This window comes from Zootermopsis nevadensis, unplaced genomic scaffold (assembly GCF_977971745.1).
Source record: "Zootermopsis nevadensis isolate Lab colony 2312 unplaced genomic scaffold, Znev_1.0 Znev_ptg000016l, whole genome shotgun sequence".
In the NCBI taxonomy this organism is placed as follows: Eukaryota; Metazoa; Arthropoda; class Insecta; order Blattodea; family Termopsidae; genus Zootermopsis; species Zootermopsis nevadensis.
In genome coordinates, this window is record NW_028259148.1 from 4,767,575 (window position 1) to 4,788,096 (window position 20,522).

Below are 20,522 nucleotides of genomic sequence, written 5' to 3' on the forward strand. Positions count from 1 at the left end.
GTACACAGTATTATAATATCTATTTCGTATAATTTATTAATTATTTTGGGTGTTCGTACAAGATGGTAATTCGTATCTACCTCGTTCATTTCGTTGTCAAAACGTGTGCTTTTGTAAAACAGGAATTTTAAAAATGTCATTTATTAAACCGTTGTTTGAATAACAGTACAAAAATAAATTCAAGAAAGCCAGAATTATTCTTTACATTTCCAAGTACGATAAATTAGCTCAAAGATGTCCGGTTCTTATGTTGTCCATCATTCCCTCTTAAGTCGGACAGACATATGAAAAGGTACAAACACGGCGTATCTTTATCCCGCAACAAACAGAACCTTGTATTCAACCCGTCCATTTCAATTATATAAGATCCAAACGATGGCGTAACCGTTTCAAATGAACTGTCAGTGTTAACCTACATTCTGCACTGGACAGTGGGAGATGCCTACATAATGACCATCACGTGACCTACTGACCCCACAGCCGAGTGTAAATGATGTCAGTCCAGATGGCTCTACGGGTAGTAGAAGGTAAGAGAATTATCAAACTGTTGTTCGTGGACCCCTATAGTGTTTGTTTCCGTTAGTACAATTCGGCTTGTTACTCAATACGATGGTATGTAACCTTTATTAACGAGAGTTGGTCTTCAAATAATAATAATAATAAACGCTGGTCAGTTTTAGGTTGTTTTTAATTAGTAAAATAATGGAAATTTTATATATATATGTACTCTTACACTTTATGTTCAAAATTACCTCATCGGCAACCTCTCAAATATTGTATTAAAGCTTTGGAATATCCTATAAAACAAGTTTTCGTTAGATGTACGAAAATAATTTATTAATATTTAACATGTGTAATCGTAGATGATATAAACCAAACGCATACAACTTAACATGTGTGTTAAATATAAAACCCTGGATTAACTCCAGGACAGACAGTTCTCCTCGCCAGCTGGTTATCAGCATCACAACACTCCGCCATTGAAACCTCACATGTAATCACTCCGGTCCATTCACATATAAAAACATATAGAATCAATTTTAATATTATCCTTCTACCCCCAGCAATATCTTTCCATGAGTTTTTTCTAATTAAAAAAGATGTTACTGTACAGGTCCATAAGGAAGAGAAACATTGGGAGACATGGAAAGAGATGGAAAGATCCCAGATCGAATGTTACGTTAAAGATTGTCATGTGTATTTTTTTTACAAAAGATAAGTGCTAAATGTGAATTTAGGCTTCGTTACAAATTTTACATTAATTTACCCGTTTGAAGTATGACTGTTTGAAAATACAACTAAACAAATAATTTTCTTAATGGTATAAATAATAGACCTGTAAATATCAATCTGTCACAACAAACCGCCTTTAACATGACACGTTATGATTTAAACGTGTTGCAGAAACAGAAATTAAAGTGTAATAAAGTAAGCGCCTCCTTTATCAATTTTTTCCACGCATAACAGCTACTGAAGGACGCCATTTATAAAAAAGAAATATATATGTGAGTAGATTGAATAAATAATCTCGTCTAAAGTGTTGCCCATAGAGTACCTGTTACCCCAAGCCGATTTTTAGGCTCACGGCTGTAGGTTAAAGGAATTCAATTATACACAGCAAAACCTGCCTCTAACTGAATCCACTAACTAACTAACTAACTAGATGGCTTACCGAACCCGAAGGTTCATCACCGAATTAACCAAAGCCCTCCACCGGGTCCTGCCCCGGGCCAACAAAATCCAGTCTCCTTCAACTCCTATCTCCCATAGATCCCGCCTGAGATTATCCTCCCATCTACGTCTAGGTCTCCCCAGCGGTCTCTTCCCCTCAGGCTTCCCGACCAATACCCGGTGCACATCTCTTGTCCCATCCATGCGCGCTACATGTCCCGCCCATCTCACTCTTCTCGACTTAATCACCCTCACAATACTGGGGGATCAGTACAGATTTTTAAGCTCGTCATTGTGCAGTTTTCTCCACGCCCCATCGTCTTCCCTCTTAGGCCCAAATATCCTCCTCAACACCCTATTCTCAAACACCTGTAATGTGTGTTCCTCCCTCTGAGTAAGAGACCATGTTTCGCACCCATACAAAACAGGAAAAATTATTAATTATCAGGTTCATAACAGAATCCGCAGGTACTTATTTCTAGACAATATAATACAGCATATTATGTTAAGATACGAATATTTATATACCCTATTTGTGGTCAAAAACATAATAAGGAAAATCATGTTACATATAGACACAACTTTGGTATCTTCTGATTATTGCTCTTACTTTCTCCAGAAGTCTACTACAGAATTCTAGAGACAACTTAAAACATTGTGTGCCATCTCCTTGTCAGAAGCAGTGTACAAACAAAATTAACCAAAGATAAGTGTTCAATCAACGGTTTTCCTTTAAAAAATACATTCGAGCGACCTGTTTCCACTGACAAAGGCATTCAATTAGATGGTTTCCCGTTAAAATTCCTCAAGGAAATTGTTTTACGTTCCATAAATATTCCTACATACAGGTTTCCCTGAAACATATATTCAAATAGACGGTTTTCCCGCTGAATTTTTGTTTCATGTTTCCATTTACATATTCAGCAGTTTCGATTTATTAGCTCCAAATCCACGCTCCATTCCGAACAGATGTTACTACAATTTCAATGTCCTTCAAAAGCACAACGCGTAACATATCCATCAGTCCGGAATCTACATGGAAATGTTATTAGTATAAACGATGAACTGGAACTACCGACAGCCAGTCAACCAAAAGAATGATTTAGTTATCAGCTGTTCCTCAAAAACGCCTGATTAATAGTAGTTTAACCTTTGTATCACACGTACTGAAGGTTCAGAGCAGTGAGCCGTTCATAAAATCAGCTACCAGAAATTTTACATTTGTTCCCAAGACGTGAGCTCACCCAGCCATGTAAGTTTGTTAAAAAGACGCTTACCATTAGCACGTCTCGCGTCTCCTACAAGGAAGCAGCAATTGAAGTGAATCGCGGTGTATGTGACTGTCTTTTTTTCGGAACGAATTGAAACCTACATTCGAATTCAGGCCAATTAGTGGGGCAGCATCAGAAACACAGAGAAACAAGAAACAAAATAATAAACAAATACAAACACAATTGCCGGATACTGGCAAAATATTTTCGACGGTGCAGTTAGCAGAATCATAAAATTCGTTTTCATCTGCCGTCTGATACCAGCTACCACTGAGCCATACCTATAAATAATCTATTCTGTGTATCCGCCCCATGACAGTGGGGATCTGTAGGTATCACTAAATTACAAATTTATTAGTTCATAATTCCTGCCAATCTCTCTGTATATTATTATTATTTAGTGTTCTGTCTGACGACAGGTCCATATGAACAGGATCCTTCCATCCTTTTCTCGGACTGGGACCTGTTCATATACGTTCTTGGCAGATGATCCAGAAGTGGTTTGCCATTGCCTTCTTCTGTGTGTGAATGGAGTAATTGTTCGGATGACACGGAGGAAAACTCCGTGTTGCCTAGACCACGGCCTTGCCCAACACAAGTTATAAATTCGGGCACCGCCGGGAATCGAACCCGAGACCCCAGGATTACAAGGCCAGCGTTCTAACCGCTAGACCACCTCATCTTATTATTATTTAGTGTTCTGTCTGACGACAGGTCCATATGAACAGGATCCTTCCATCCTTTTCTCGGACTGGGACCTGTTCATATACGTTCTTGGCAGATGATCCAGAAGTGGTTTGCCATTGCCTTCTTCTGTGTGTGAATGGAGTAATTGTTGGGATGCCACGGAGGAAAACTCCGTGTTGCCTAGACCACGGCCTTGCCCAACACAAGTTATAAATTCGGGCACCGCCGGGAATCGAACCCGAGACCCCAGGATTACAAGGCCAGCGTTCTAACCGCTAGACCACCTTGGAGGCTTCTCTGTATATATTGAATGTTTTTATACGTCATAATGTTTTCAGCCACAGCCCGTCCCAGCCATATTTCATATTAGCATCATCTCTGTTGGTGACTGTGTATCTGATCTGCTAAAAACCTGAAGATGGAATTATAACAATTCTGAGTGTATATAGACGTGGGCCCTTCTTGCACTGCAAACTAAAACTATAAGGAATGGCGTTTCGGATCGATTCCAGAGCCACCCGCGGTCTTCACAGTTAGCAGGAGCTCCTTCATGTCAATGTAATTGGTTTTGGTGAGATGTTCTGGTCAAGAATGTAAAAACAACAAAAAGGTCAATAAACACGGATTTGTTACACTGGTTCACCCCCTTTCCACGTGCTCTTGTGATAAAACTAGATTTGAAGTCGATATAACAGAGATTATAATGCAGACCTACATCGAATTCTAACGAAACAATTTTGGCAGTTTTGGAGATGAAATGTACGGACTGTCAGACGAACATAATATCCCAAATTCCAATGCTTAACACTTAAAGTTGTTGCACCAAGAACGGCAACCCAACACTAATTTATGTGCTTTCATTAGCTTTTCCTTTCTAAGGAGTACTGGTATAAATGTTGGAAGGTGTCTACCGGTGTATTGTGTTACAGATAGCAGCAAAATTAGTAAAGATTCCAAGTCAGTAATTCTGAATCAGCAAATTTTCACATACAAACTGTCAGGACTTCAAATTAATTAATATTCGCTTATACGCCAAAACTTTCTCTTGTTTTCGGGTAGCGGAATTCTTGAAAATTATAACAAACGCAGAACGTTAGATTTATTTATGTAATATTATGATTTACGTTGTCTGTAGGTTAGTAGTGTCTAGTGATTGGACAATAAATGACGGTAGTATCCATGCATTTAACTGGATGTACTGAGGAATATTACGAAAGCCTTAGCACAGCAGGTGTTCAGGCTGAGATTTGAATCTGGGACTCCCGAATGTGTAGCAAGAATTCTAGCCACTCGGCCGGACGTTCGGTACGCGAATTTTGAGATGACACATCATAAAATCCTATTTGTTTCATTATCTTTACAACCGTCTTATGAAGAGTGTTCACTGGGCAAGTTTTGTTTTTCTCTACATTTGTTCGATTTTAATCTAAAGTGGCAAAGATTCACAAATTTCAGTAAACTACCTAATATCACATTTCATTACAATCCAAGCTGATAGATACATTTTTTTCGCCATTGTTGTAAAAGCATCTAAAACGTGTCTTCAAGATTACAATCTCGAAATTACGTCTGTAACTTTCTGTAGTGCTGTCTGCGCTCCTGAATTGTATTCTCTATGGCGACATTCAATTTGTTTCGTGATTATCCATTACCGCCATATTTGAACGTATCCATTACACAATATTAAACACATAGACAATCCATGTTACAAGCTCATTGTCATAAATATATTAACGTAGTTCATTTACGAACACACTAGAAAGTGAACTGATACACTTAAATAAATGAACGTGGCATAAACATATTATACATTCATATACTGCATCTTCTCCCAAGTTCCAGACAACTGAATATTGCTGGAAAAATGAAAGGTTAGTAACCAACTACAGTCTTTAAAAACGTTAAATTTAACCATTTCATACCAAACCTCATCTAAATAACATGTAAGAATTCAGACTGTACCACAAACAATACACCTCACCATTACAAAAATCATATGGTAAAAGCTGTTTAAGAAATAATCCCCGTTTACAGTTCAGAATCATACAAACTCCATAAATAGAAAATGCATAGTTACTTACCATTAAAGTAGGTGGTGTATATAGTTCCCACTGGCCTTTAAAGGGTTAAACATATAAATCTTTGTATATGTTCAAAATCTTTTTCCTTAGACTGTATCTAATATACCTACATATAATGTATACGGTTATAATAGGCCTATGTGTCTGTGTGTGTACATCTTGCTGCATTTACTATACGGGCCAATGTAACTAACTATTGTATATTAACAGGGACAGGTTCATCATCCAGTCCTAGAGGCATTATGGATTGTTCATGCTCATGCAGAAAAAATTATACATCAACAGCACCTTGTCATTACAGTAGTAAGTTTATAGAAACTTCATTTCTGTTACTATCTTCCAGATAACCAAACAGATAAAGCACAAAAGCTCAACGTGTACTGTATCTTATCCAGGAGAAAAACTTAACAGTGTAGACCCACGTGGCAGTCTAATGGCAGTAAATCAGTGGGTAGAAATTCATCAGTTGATACATATCTGTTAAAACGCTACATTATGCAGGGTTAAAAACATGAATTTTTGACTAGGTCCACATATTCATCCACACTGCCAAGGTTAAAAGTTTTCTCTGGAATAACAGACAATATTTTGTTTCTAGCACGTTTTGAAGACCTGGTTGAAGTCCCCTAAAATGCAAGCAAATAATGGGAAACACTAACTTCATTCTAGTCTTCATAACCCCTTTTCTGTCTAAATTGCTGACATTTTCTGGTTTTGAAAGGCATTTTCTGTGGAAGTTAAGGGTTATAAAATATTCAAAGCTGACTGGAATTTTATGTATCAGTTTTCAGTATATCTATACCTACAGAAAAACATACTGCATCATTATAAATGTATTCCAGGTCTCAAATTGAAAGAGTATTTGCATAACTTATATAATAAGCTAATAAAGAAACTTTTGGAATATTTTAAATCATATACAGTCTGCCTAGTTTAACATTATTTGCTGTGGCAGCAGTAATGAATAAGCCAGTAGCCCATTTGTTAATCACTCAGTTAATTAGTTACACTTCTCCTCCCAAAGCGCTAATATCATACCTTTATTAACCCTTATCACACAGTAATAGGTGCCTGCCAGGCTTTAAATCTGGGGTTAACGGTTCAGAGGTACGCTACTGCGATGCCGAGCCAACTGGATCGTGTATAAGCAGTGACTCATAGACGATTTTGTTTAAAATTATTAATTCCATAAACTAACCTATACTCTTCAGATTTATTCTATTTTGAAGTTTTACAAGCAAAAATATTTTCAAGTTTCACTATTAAACTTAATATTGTCTGCTTCAAACTGAAGCCCAAACGAACTCTCTGTGAAGATGGCTGTATTCAGCGCTGTTGCGCTGTGTAGCCTGGTAGAAGTTTACTGACATATCACAGGTTATTGCTGACTACTACACCAAGTTGATGATGATGGAGGCAGAATGTATCTCTGAGAAATTGGTAAACTTCTACCAGACTACATGGCACAACAGCGCAGAATACAGCCATCTTCATACTAGCCACCATGAGAACCTCAAACCCTACTGATACAGATATGGTCTACAGCTTTTATTTTCTCTAAAAACAGAATCATGTGGATTTAAAAATGGAAGAAATAAACTGCATTACCTAGAATATGGTTTGGACTGTAATGTGACGGACCTTCTTTCATCAAATTCTTCACTGTTTCCTGAACAAGGTAACATAAATAATTGTGATCTTCTGGGTTAAGTTTATATTACAATTACAGCTCTAAAAAACTTGTGTATCTGAAAATCTGATTAAATTAAACTACTTTAATAACTTCAAAACAGAGGTACTAGGAAGAAAACTCAGATATGTATATATGAAGAACATTACACTTTAAACTTTACTATTTTCTTTACAGCAAGATTTTGGTACTTTGAATGGCTGCAACTTCTGGACATATGGTTTCTGCTTCATGCATGGCATTGCCTTCAGCGTGTATTTACATCAAAATTTACATTCTTTATAATAGCAATTGCAGCCACTTTGGCAACTACAGGTAAGTTCTATGCCAATGTCCCTTAACCTACATCTTTCTTTGAGTGAACAGAATTTTGAGAATGTTACATAACCTCCTCAGTGGAACAGTAACATGAAATGTTGTCTTCGTTTGAAATGCTGTACCCATATTTGTATTGTGTGTCATTAGTGATATGTAATGACCTCCTCCTCCCACAATACCCCACCATCCCCAGGTTGTTCCTTGTGAGGCTGGATTATTTATTTATTTATTTACCTAACCAGAGGCTAAAAGAAAAATCCTTTGCCCTTGACAGGGATTGAACCCTGGTCATTCAGTCCATACTCAGACACTATAATGACCGCAACACAAACACAGCTTTAGTGATGCATAATTGAATACACCTGCGGGAATTATTTTACATGTGTCTGCTATCACGTACACATCAAACACCTCAACGAAAATTCCACTTCAGACACTTATGCATAGAAATCAGGATAACATTAAACTAGATCTAAGAAAACTAGGATGTGAAGAGGTGGACTGGATTTGACTGGTTCAAGGCAGGTTCCACAAAACCAAGAAGCTATATTGAAAAGAAAGAAAAATTTGTCATGATTTTATTAAGAGCGCTTTCATTTCAGGATTCATAATGCAGGATAGCGAATTACTTCAAATCGCTCACACTACACAGTCTAAGGATTTCCCCCATGATCTGTTAGTACCTGACAATACCTATAAGAAATGCAGTACTGAAGATGGACCTCAGTATATTTCCTCAAGACTGCAAACATTCTATACGGAACATAAAACTGAAATCCAGAAACTTCAAAGAGAATATCTAACAAACATCAACAACCTTCATACAGAGATAGAAACTTGGAAGCAAACCTCAGAAGTGATGAGAAAGTATGCAGATGAAATTAAGTCATCTTTGAGGTCTCTAAAGGTAATACTTAGACGTACATTATTAAACATTTTTAAGTTTTGGAGTATGTACTTAGAATATTGGTGTTTTTAATTCTTTTATTTCTTATATTTCAGGCTGAAGTGTCCCGAATGAAAATCACTCAGTCTCTTAAGAATGGTAATTATAGGACTGCTGACAAGCAGATTAATACTATCATGTAGACTGTGGTTGTAAAACATTTACACATCCGAAGTGCCACAAACAGTATAACAGTGGTGTGCTTTTAAGTGTTCTTTATGCATGAGAATAGATCATGACACAAGACAAATTGTATATTGTTTCCATTGCTAATGGATGAATACAGACAGTGGCAATCAAAAGAAAGCTAAGCAGAAGACAGTATTCCCTCTCTTTGAAGTAGTCCACAATTTTAATGCTCCATGAATGGTAATTTCATTGTATTCATTACTTACAGATGCATCAATACAGAAAAAGATTGAGGATGAAATTGCCAAATATGACGCTGATAAGTTAGGTATGCCAGACTATGCACTGGAATCCTCAGGTGAGAGCATCTTTCTGATGGCAAGACTAGAATTAATAGTATACATTTATTATAAACATTTCTATATTTCTGGTATTTTCAATACAATTTTTCAAGATGTATGTCTGTCGATTCAAGCTGTTCTTTTGGATTTTGGCACCATGTAGATTCATAAACTCTTCAGCCCTGAAGATGGAGACAGTGTATTTCTCCAAAAAGTTGGCATCCACTTACAAGCCTACATGGTGCCAAAACCCAGAAGAACATCATCCGTACCAACATGGAGACCTCAAATCTGTTGATTCATCTTGTAACTCTATTGTTGCTTCTGTAAAGTAATGAAGTTCTTTCTATTCTCATTAGGTGGAAGTATTATAGCAACTCCAGATACCAAGAACTATGAACAGAAGATCTGGGTAACTGTCTGGGGGATCAGTTTATTTCAAATTGAAACTAACCATCCACGGAATATTATCCAGGTAAGCGTAAAAATTTCAACGGATTTAAAATCTCAGCATAGTTTTGAACAATAGATCAGAGATTCAAATCGAGTGGCATAAAATAGTTTTCACAGTATTTTGTACGTACAAAATCTGGGGATTGTGAAACTCATAAACAAAAATGATTCGCATTCTTTTGTGTTCGTTGTATTTATTTTCAGGCATCAATACAGCCAGGCAAATGTTGGGCATTCCGGGGTTCAAGAGGAAATGTTGTAATTAAGTTGGCTGCAGTCATCCACATTACTGCAGTAACAATGGAACACATCCCTTCAAGAATATCAACAACAGGGAATATTAATTCAGCGCCAAAAGCATTTGTTGTTTTTGTAAGTATGATGGAATTTATACAACATAAAGAATATTTTTAAGTTGAAGTAAAGTAAATGAGATATATAAATGAAACAGTCTCATGTCTGAATTCCAGGGATATACTTCTAATATTGGAACATCCTTGATGCAAATTCAGCTTGTGGTCTGCAGTGTTCAAAGCAAAAATATTAGAAGTCGATTTTATCTTTCATTAACTTAAAATGATAGTACTATAAATAATCCTTCATCCATAGTATTAAATACAATAATTAAATTTTAATAAAATATACAACACTATGTAATTGTACATTTAAAAAGTGTCTGAGTGACCTATGATCCTATTTCTGCAAAATAATCCTCTATGTATCATAGTCTTGGCAATTATCAGAGCTTGATACAAAGCTGAGTGAATATCACAAGCCAGTTGATTGTGTGGTCTTCTGGATTGTGATGCCATGACATTGGTAACCACCTACAAGACTACATGAAATCACAACCCAGAAGACCACAAAGATGAAGCCAGCTGTCTAAACCACGTCTGTCATTAATATTAAGTGAGACAAACATCTGTGCCACTGCTTACATGCAATCCAGCTTGCCATGCATCATGGTCGCATACCGTTAAACCCCAGAATTTAAAGTCTAACTGATGGCCCCTTATTTTTCGGGTTTAAAACTCTTCATATCCACATGATAAAGATTAAATTCATTATATATCCTACATTACCTACATTTTCATGTAAAGTCATCTGTCATCTACTTTTTTAAGCTTTCTCTATACTTTCTCCTTCTAGGGTCTGAAACATGACAGCACTGATAAATTTCATCTGGGAAACTTTACCTATGACAAAAATGGATCTCCCAGGCAGACATTTGAATTAATTCAAAAGGTAAAGAAATTTTTACTGGACTATCAGAATAAATGTTTCCACTTAATAAACTAGCATTAATATGCACCAGATCCTGATTCAGACCACTCAACTCCATCCAAGACAGAGACAAGGCATCATCTTATTTAGTCAAGATTCAAGAAGTTATGTTAGTAGGTACGTTTGGCACAGTTTTTTATGGCCAACAGAAATCCTTCCACCTCAAAGTGTGGTTATTTGAACCACCGTATTTTAACCCCCTTTTTGAAGCATGTTGGTTTTTTAATAAGATTTCAGATTCATATGGTGAGTATAAAGATGACCGTCTTCAAGGATACTGCGACATGTAATCTCGTCTCAACGCCCTGACGATGGAGGCAAAAAGAGCCTCTGAAAAGTCAGTTAATTTCTATAAGACTACACAGAGCAATATCCCAGAAGACAGCCATCTGTGTGTCGGTTTGTTGTGGTATATACCACCTGGCAAATGTAAAGGTAGAAGTCCCATTTTTCCCCAGTAGCAGGTTGAAAGTGAAAATTATGATGATAGCTAATATGGGAAACCTACAGAACACGGTATTCAAGCCACTGAAGGGGCCTGTACACCTCATGACTTTCATCAGAGAGAAACAAAAAATCCACACTTAATGCGGCTGGTTTCAGACCTAGAAACTAACATACACAAATAGTCAAGACCCCAGCGTGTAAGAGTATGAGAAACTTGCCCACTATTGCACTACTCCATTTGATATTATTCTCATATAATATAAAAGTGTTTTCTCTCCCATTACTGCTACAGGTTCCAAGAGCCCATGTCTTCCAAACACTGGAGCTGTCAGTTCTCTCTAACCATGGAAATCGAGATTATACCTCTATCTACAGATTCAGGGTCCATGGACAACTCTTCACAGAACCACAATCTTATTTTTAAATAAGTAACTGGACTGGTCAGTAATCAATTTAATTTAGAAATCATCGCTTTAATGTAGGCTCACTTTTATGAACACAGTAATAAACCTTCAGGTTTCATTAAAAGCAGGGAATGTCTTGAAAAGATAAGCAACTTTTAACTTCTCAAGGACTCTGTTCTGTGGAGGCAAGTCACTTTCACACACCTGTTGATTCCTAAAATCACTACAGGATATTTGTTTGGTAACTGAATTTGTTATTGAGACATTTTGAAGAAAACGCAAGCTCAAAAGAAATTCAAAATAGCGCAGTAATGAATGTCCTAGTAAATATAAATCAAATTAGGGCAGTGGAGAAAATTTACATTGAAGTGATGGGTCTGATTATGCTGTTTTGGTGTTGAAGGATTACCCTTATCTTGCCCCTGTGACTATACATATGTGGTTCAAATGAAGTTAGAAAGGAGACTGTTGGTTAAATAATAGTTTTAATTAATTAATTAAGAGATGTATAATTTAAAACCTAAGCTATAAAAGTTGTTTCTATATGCCTTCCAAATGCTTAATTTTAGAGGAAGACCAATGGGAACTTTTGTGTTAATGGTAATACAAGACCACAAAAAATCTAGAATTTAAAATATCAATCAATATTTATACCACGTGCAAAAAACTAATATGTAAGACAGTTGAGACTACACTTTAAAGTCTGTGCCTTGCAAATATGACAGCATCCTTTACAAATTAATCAATAAAAATATGATATTATATCATGATTATTATATTATCCTGACAAAGGCCAGTGGTTACTTAAAGATAATGGTGATGTTTGTGTCCGAGTTACGAAAAGAATGATGAGATCCCTTCTGCTGTTTCTCACCACAGACCTTGGTTGGAATAAATCATCATCATAACCATACTACTACCTCTACTACTACCACTACTATTACTGCTACTACTACTACTACTAGCATACTTTTCCAGTATTAACACAATATATTTTCCGCTGCTCACACCATTCATAGAGCTTTGTCACTTGCCACCACATTTGTTTCTGCATGTGTAAGTCCTTTTACTATTCTTACCCCCAAATTAAGTCTTCTTTCTGCATTTTACCCAAACTGTTCTATTCGCTGCGACAGAGGTCTACCAACTGACATAAACCGAAAAAATAATGCTAAAGTGCTGACCACATAAAAAAAGTTTGCGACTGCTCTGACATTGTCTTACATTTACAGTCTTGCCAAGATATATATCTAGTTTGGAAAATAATTCAATAATTTTGTTTCAATGTATTGAAGTCCTTGGTTGCGAGCGATCTTTTGGGGCAAAGTTTTGGCATTAATAAATAGCACCAGTGTGAAGTTCAGCCTTAGTGGCTTCACTTGCTAGGTGCTCTAAAGGTCAATTGGATAGCAAGTTCAAGTTTCATATGACATGGGAACATATGCAGGAATGTTAAGATAAGTCCGCCAACTCTGGAACTGTCTTCGTCGTTTGCTGCGCACAAGTGAAAAATATTGTGTAACAGGAATGATATTCTACATATTCTGCTGCTGCCGCCTTTATTGCGACAGAACAACAGAAAACTGTGATGAAGGGTAGTATCAAATTACAGTGTTGTTATATCACGGGAGGAGAAAACAAGTCACTTCCAATAACGAACATGTCTAATGGTCTAATGATTGGTCACGTGGCTGAACTTAAAAATGAACAGTATCACAACACAGCAGACAATAGAAGCGCTAACTGGCCAAAAGTCGGCCCTTTAATGCACACTGCAGTGAAGACATTTGGAAAATAATATATCTTGTTCCATTATGTACCGTGTCACTTGGTTGGTGAACACAAGTTGGAAATATTTTTTGCAATTGCGTTTGTGTTGTTGAAGTTAAGGCGTATTTCATTCTGATTATGGCAAAGAATCATATTTGCACGAGTCCAGATTTTAGTAAAATATTGTAAAAATGAATTAATATAATACAGCAAAACTGATGCACTGGTTTATCAGTTCTACGATAGACTGAATACAACGAATTGTTAATGGGCACAAATGGATATATACTGTGTATGAAGAGATACCTAATTAGGATTATGCGCATTACAAGAAATTAACCATTCTTCATGGCCACCTTTAAATCCCTGGCCCTAACCTGCAATGGAAGTTTCCACCCACTTACTAGTCCAAACCATTTAAAATTGACTAATTTCAAGGAACATTTATTCAATGAAAAATTTATAGATCTAGTCCATACATATACAAAACAACAACTTAGACCTTTGTCACAAAAGCTACGCAAGTATATTTCAAGTAGTTACAAGACTACTTAAGAGAGGAAAGCACAAAACAGAAGTGATCATTTGCATGGCATTCCACGCTGTCAAGTCAAAACTGAATAAATGACCCAAGTTACGATAGACATGAAACTTGTACGTTAGACTGGGGAAGATGCACTGGATCAGACTGTGTAAGTTAGATTTTGATGGATAATAGTGTATGAATGAAGAGGTTGATATAAATAATGCAAATAATTCATGAACCTCTCAATTTATCACAATCCTCTGGGCAATTCAGTATACACTGCATTTCAAAACAGACAAAATGACTGAGTTAAATAACAGTTTAATTCCAACTATTTGAACCACCCCACTCATTGGCAGGAGCAACTGCATTGGTTGGTCTCCACTCATCTGGCACCTGAAAGAAAATAAAACTGTAAGTAGCGATGGTGAAGGAGGCTGCATGCGATAGGAAGGAAGAATGGAAACGGTGAAACTTGTACTTGCCATGCAGTATAACATGATGAACAATTTCCTCCTTTCTTCTGCAGGCCATAAAATAAGGACTGCTTCGTACTACATTTAAAAATGTAAATCCTAAAAGAAAAGCCACCTGATGCATGGAGTTGGGCTGCAGCTCACTTTATGTTGAGCAATCTTTCATAAAAGAATTGAAAAGTTGAAGGAAAATGAGAAGACAATACATGATATCAGGGTTCTTAATACTGAAAAATGTATGCTGCAATTCTAAATTTACAGGCAATATCATAATACCATATGACACCAGCATCTTTCTACCTCTCCCGCCACCAGCACACATTAATGACAAAGTAAAACGCGCAGTTTCTCAGACTGTCTAATGATGTGCTTACCTGTGAAGCCCAGTCTTCTGAGTTGTATGTGACGGGCGGAGCAGTAGTCCCTACTACAGGTGCGGTGACTGGCACCTCCTCGCCCCAAGTGCGTGTTACTGGCTCCGTGACCATCTCATTAGCCCAAACTTCAGCTGGCTGCGACGTAAACTCGCCATCAGTCGTCTTCAGCGGGGCTGCCACCACTTCCTTTACGGCCTGCTCCTCCTTTTCAGCCTGTTTTAAAATGAGACTAAGTTAAAACCTTCAAATTTTGGGATAGACCACACTATACCATTCTTAGGCAAACTGTCAGGTTAACCTTGGCAGAATCATTAAAAAATCCTGCATGCAGTATACACTGGAAATATATAGCTAACCATATAACCAATGTTAGACACGAGTAATTTTTTAACTTTTATATGGTAGTTCTTCCAAAAGATTCTGTACACTGATGTCATGTGCAAATTTATACAAAATTTCTAACTTATGTTTGACGATACAGACCTCTATCTTCCCAGAAGCATTTCAATGCTCAGTCTTACTATTAATACAGTTTATTTCTCATGAATAAAAATTAATTATCAATAACATATTTCTATCAACACATTAAATATTATTCAGACATGATTTTTAGACAGCTACATATTTCAGTACCAATCAGGCACTTGCAGAATATCTTAACAAAGGTGATCCAACGTAGCATTATCGATGTTAAGAGTACGTTAGATCAAGTATGATGCGTGGGCTGACACACAAAGGTCACAGGTTAAATATCATATGGTTACAAGTGCCTTTACACAGATATTTACCTCATCCGGGTCTCTGTAAAAGAAGAGATCTACAACAACATCCCACTTTCCATCACGAGGGATGGAGCCACGGAAACGCAGAACTTCGCGCGCCAACAGCCACCACATCAGCCCAATAGAATGTGCAGACTGAAATTAAAATTACAAATCACTATTACAACTGTCTTTAATGAAAAATCAATTGAATTTACAAAACTATGTATGTTTTATCCCTGGTTTATTTAATAATACTTACAATTTGTCAGATTATACATCAATATTACATGACACAAGACTTTTAAATTACAATTTGTAAGACACATGACGTAAGATAACAACACTCATCCCCAGAGCTGCCTGTCACTTGCAAATATAAAACAAACACCGACATTTACGAGGGTCGCTCATTAAATAATGCCCCACATTTTTTTTCTCAGCCAATAATGAAGATAGAAAAGTGTACTTTTACATGCTTGAGATTTGATGTTTCTCGCGTTCGTGTACGGAGTTTCAAATGATTCCAACCAATGGCGGAGCTGTAGTGAACTGTTAAAATGGCGTCTGTGAACGACTCTCGTTACAAGCAACGAGCTGTAATTGAATTCTTTTTTGCTGAAAAAGAAACTGTGGTGAACATTCATAAATGTTTGTGTGCTGTGTATGGAAGCTGTGCAGTCGATAGGAGCACCGTTGGTCGCTGGGCTAAGAGAGTTAAAGCTTCAGGAAGTGAAGAAACCGAGCTTCATGATCTGCCGCGCTCTGGGCGTCCTGCCACAGCCACCACTCCAGACATGTTGAACCGCGCGGATGCCATTATTCGTGAGGATCGGCGCGTCACAACTCGACAATTGGCCCAACAGCTTTCAGTCAGCAATGGAAGTGTAATTGCAATTATCCGGGCTCTTGCATATTCGAAGGTGTGCGCAAGATGGGTTCCACGAAGTCTCACAGCAGACCACAGGATTCAAAGGAAAACAATTTCTTCTGAATTGTTGGAAGCGTTTTGATGCTGAGGGATCATTACAGGTGACGAAACCTGGATACACCACTTTGAGCCGGAGACAAAAAGGCAGTCAATGGAGTGGCATCACCCTCAATCACCGAGAAAGAAGAAATTCAAGACAACTCCCTCCGCCAGAAAAGTCATGATGACTGTCTTTTGGGACAGTGATGGGTTCATTCTTGTGGGTGTAATGCCAAGAGGTGCGAGACGCGTACATCGGGACCCTGAAACCCTCAAGAAGCGTTTCCGACGAGCTCGGCCTCACAAGCATCCAGCAGAAATTTTGCTCCTGCACGACAATGCACGCCCTCACACAAGTCCGAGAACCCGGGAAGAAATCACCAAATTGGGTTGGACGGTGCTGCCCCATCCACCCTCCGACTTTCATCTCTTTGGGCCACTCAAAGATGCTATCCGCGGAACAAGATTTGAAGATGACGAGAGCGTGATTCAAGCAGTGAGGACATGGCTACGTGCACAGGACAAGAGCTGGTACCGGCAAGGCATGCACGCACTTGTTTCACGATGGCGTAAAGCCGTACAAGTTGATGGGGACTATGTGGAAAAATAGTATGTGTAAGGGAAACTTTGATTTATATTGTCACTAAATTTCAGCCATCTTGAATAAATATATTCTGAGGAAAAAAATGTGGGGCATTACTTAATGAGCGACCCTCGTAAATGAAAATTAAAGCAGATAAACCCGGCTAATAGTTGGGTAAGTATGGCGGTAATTCATAATTTATGGTTTATTTAATGATACTGTCAGAAGCTCAGATTATAATGTCACATGGTACAGGCAGTGATGAAACTATAATTGGAAAGGATGTGGAAGGAAGGAGTTGAGGCCTAATTGTAGTTAGGCAGCATTTACCTGGAGGGACTGTGGAAAATTATGAAACAGTCAGGATAGCCTCTCTTCATTATTTGAACTGAGGACCTCCAGAATATGAAGCAGGAGTATGATAATTCAGAACAGGTCATATGTTCACTAATATTTCACATGCTACTGGTTGGAAATATTTATCAAAATGTCACGAGTACTTAAAATATTTAAAGAGTATTAGGTATTACGTTATTGTTTAAAGCACTTTTCATAAAATCACACACTTCATATACTTTGACTATAACAAACAGATGACAACAGATACTCTTCCACTTGTTTAACCGTGCAGTCCAGTAATATATTGAAGAACCCACCTGAAAGAATACTAATTTTCTTTTGTTATATAATTATCTACATCAAGGATGTCAACCTTGGACAAAAGATATGTCAGCACTTTTACACTCGCAACAATTAGTGCTTTCAAACCAAGGGGAAGAAAGCCTCCCCACACTCCAACATATAGTATGTTACATAGGAAATACAATGTTCGGGGTAAGGTGTATCTGTGTAGTAAACTTCTTGTTACTTCTTTTTATATCTAGAAATATTCATGTTGCAAAACTGGAGACATGGGTATTAAAGATTAGATAATATAATAAAGCAAATACAACTTACTTTGCTATTGCATGGAATTGCAATGTCGACAAAGCGAAGAGGAGAATCAGTATTGCAGAAAGCAATTACTGGAATGTTAACATAAGAAGCCTCAGTAATTGGCTGATGGTCTTGGGCAGGATCCGTGACAACCAGAAGACGGGGTTCACGGAACGCTGCTTGAATCTGATTGGTGAATGCGCCAGGTGTGAACCGTCCGGCAATGGGAGTAGCTCCGGTGTGGGCAGCAAATTTTAGAACTGCTCGCTGACCATAATTACGTGAAGATATCACAAACACTTCAGATGGATGTTCAATGGCAACAATTGCACGAGCAGCAAGCAGAACTTTCTCCCAAGTCCGACGCAGGTTAATTATGTAATTGCCTACAAAAGTACAAGATATTATTTCAATAAAAACTTGGAAATTACAAACAGGATCTACTCTAGAATAACTGTACCAAAGAAAAATTAGCCATGATGGCCATATCACAAAAATAACAGCCTATGGGTTATCCAGAATTCAATTCTGACAGAAGCAGAGCCACCAAAAAACAATGTAAGGAAGGTTAATAACTAATCCTTATGTACTTCTACAGATGATAAATTAGTCAAGTGAGTGTCACATGAGAACCACTGCATATAGTGTGACAAGAAGAGAGATCAATTATGAAAATATGGCCACAGAAAACACTAAAGAAGAAAAGCCATGCAGAAGTTACATTGTGCATTCACAAGTAAATAACGAATTTAAAAAATGTGAAATGTATAACAGCACACAGCTTATGCAAACAACGAAAGCCTTTTGAAATATGTTTTTACACCCACAATGGGATACAGATCAAACCTGCAATGAAAGTCAGTTAGAACCTTGGCTAAGAAACTCAAGATACTGGTTAATGTTGAGCCACTGACAAAGAAACATAGTTTTTATTTACAATTATTTGCAGGTGTATAGTAATACACATATTCTTACCATCGGGACGACGCTTGTACACGTACTGTTCCATCTGATAATCAACATTATCGCTTCCTATGTGAGTACACGCAGTAAGCATCTTCGTAACATCATCCTCCTTCAAACTCAAAACCTCCAGACCTCCCGACATCTTAACGTTTCTGCAGAGTTACGAATAAACCTATACGCACAGACACAAAAATAAAATTATTAGTTCTTCCAGCTTCTACTTGCCCATAACTGTGTACGCATTCAATCTAAATCAGCAACACGAGCCTTGGCCACGTGTTTTTTGCATATTTCAAAAGTACATAGTAATATTCCGCAATGAAAACTTAACATAATCACTGTAAAATTGTGACAAGCATAAAAAATAACTATTATTTTACTGTTTATAATTATTGGTGTATTTATAAAGACTTCTAATTACAAAGCACATACGTTTCCAATGCCACTGGGAGTCATCCACATGCGGAAAGGATGTTACTACTGATTACAGGATGTTAGCGCTTTAAGTCAATTAAAACACCAAATATTGGATATATATTAACTATAATGCCATTACAATTATAATAATAAAGAAATAAATTTCATTTTAATGGTCATGGTTCTCTATTAAATTTATTGTTTCTAAAAATTCAATTTAAAAAGCCGAAGTGATTATAGTAGTTACAAGATATACCGCGTGTTTCAAATACTTCAATGCCAGTTTATCGCGCAGTGTGCCAACGTTTGGAATTAACGTAAAACTTCCAATTTCATGGTACAGCATATTTTGTGTTGTCGCCACAAAACTGTATTCTTAGCAAAGTTTCCAACTATCTTCTTTGAACCAGATAGTTCAGCTTCAAGCTTGAAGATGGAGGTAAAATGTTGGTAACTGTGTACTATATTTGGGGCCATGTCATTATTTTGCGGTTAGAAGGATAACAAATACATAAATTGTGTAAACCAGACATTACTAACACATGAAATGAAACAAGCTAAAATCTGGTGCTGCTGAGAAATTTCTATAGTATGATAAGTATATGTCAAAACAAAAATCAAATATGCAAATATCCCGATATGTCTTTCTGGCATGATGCCATAATATTATGTTGTAACTAAGGAAAAATTTGTCATCCTGGATTTTGTTTTACACGGTCTAAGATATTTCCTATATTAGTATCCGAAAAATCAAGTTATCTTAACTCACATGCTCAGAAAATGTTACGTGGCACAAAAGAGAAGTACAGTCTGTGAATGAAGATACTACATAATTGATGCTTAATTCATGCATACTGTTATGTGGAGGATAGGTTAAGTAAATCATACTTTTCACCACTACCATCATCTGACAAGGCAGCCTGACATTTGCACAGAGGGACATAGGAAAATCACAAAAACCTCAATCAGAATACTTGTTCTCCAGATAGGAATCAAAGCAGGCATGTACTAAATATGA

The 20,522-nt window shown here is 37.2% G+C and overlaps 2 protein-coding genes across 4 annotated transcripts; one reads left to right on the forward strand and one right to left on the reverse strand.

Annotated features, from left to right (window-relative positions):
* The first annotated feature begins 5,153 nt into the window (after positions 1-5,153).
* LOC110836792 (sperm-associated antigen 4 protein) lies at positions 5,154-12,538 on the forward strand. Of its 3 annotated transcripts, XM_087349422.1 has the most exons (11): positions 5,410-5,500; positions 5,921-6,013; positions 7,278-7,388; positions 7,578-7,715; positions 8,321-8,625; positions 8,721-8,763; positions 9,062-9,151; positions 9,494-9,609; positions 9,792-9,959; positions 10,737-10,832; positions 11,611-12,538. In XM_087349422.1, exons 1-11 carry the CDS (start codon positions 5,494-5,496, stop codon positions 11,740-11,742), a joined length of 1,299 nt encoding a protein of 432 aa, XP_087205548.1. In that variant the 5' UTR covers positions 5,410-5,493; the 3' UTR covers positions 11,743-12,538. The 3 variants fall into 3 exon arrangements, with proteins under 3 accessions (XP_087205545.1, XP_087205547.1, XP_087205548.1); XM_087349419.1 differs by lacking the exon at positions 5,921-6,013 and having other exon boundaries at positions 5,154-5,500; XM_087349421.1 differs by lacking the exon at positions 7,278-7,388 and having other exon boundaries at positions 5,155-5,500.
* A 1,710-nt stretch (positions 12,539-14,248) lies between these two features.
* sta (stubarista 40S ribosomal protein SA) lies at positions 14,249-19,609 on the reverse strand. The gene is made up of 6 exons (XM_022078371.2): positions 19,520-19,609; positions 19,097-19,259; positions 18,143-18,507; positions 15,660-15,788; positions 14,869-15,084; positions 14,249-14,414 (listed from the first exon to the last, which is right to left on the reverse strand). Exons 2-6 carry the CDS (start codon positions 19,227-19,229, stop codon positions 14,340-14,342), a joined length of 918 nt encoding a protein of 305 aa, XP_021934063.1. The 5' UTR covers positions 19,230-19,259; positions 19,520-19,609; the 3' UTR covers positions 14,249-14,339.
* Between the last annotated feature and the right edge of the window lie 913 nt (positions 19,610-20,522).

Excerpts from the sequence above, each read along its gene's own strand:
- LOC110836792 (XM_087349422.1), top strand. Across the intron at positions 6,014-7,277 it reads AGCACCTTGTCATTACAGTA|AATCATGTGGATTTAAAAAT; the intron begins GTAAGTTTATAG and ends CTCTAAAAACAG. Across the intron at positions 9,960-10,736 it reads CAAAAGCATTTGTTGTTTTT|GGTCTGAAACATGACAGCAC; the intron begins GTAAGTATGATG and ends TTCTCCTTCTAG.
- sta (XM_022078371.2), bottom strand. The coding sequence starts at position 19,229 with ATGTCGGGAGGTCTGGAGGTTTTGAGTTTGAAGGAGGATGATGTTACG. Across the intron at positions 15,085-15,659 it reads TTTACAGAGACCCGGATGAG|GCTGAAAAGGAGGAGCAGGC; the intron begins GTAAATATCTGT and ends ATTTTAAAACAG. Across the intron at positions 14,415-14,868 it reads CAGAAGACTGGGCTTCACAG|GTGCCAGATGAGTGGAGACC; the intron begins GTAAGCACATCA and ends ATTTTCTTTCAG.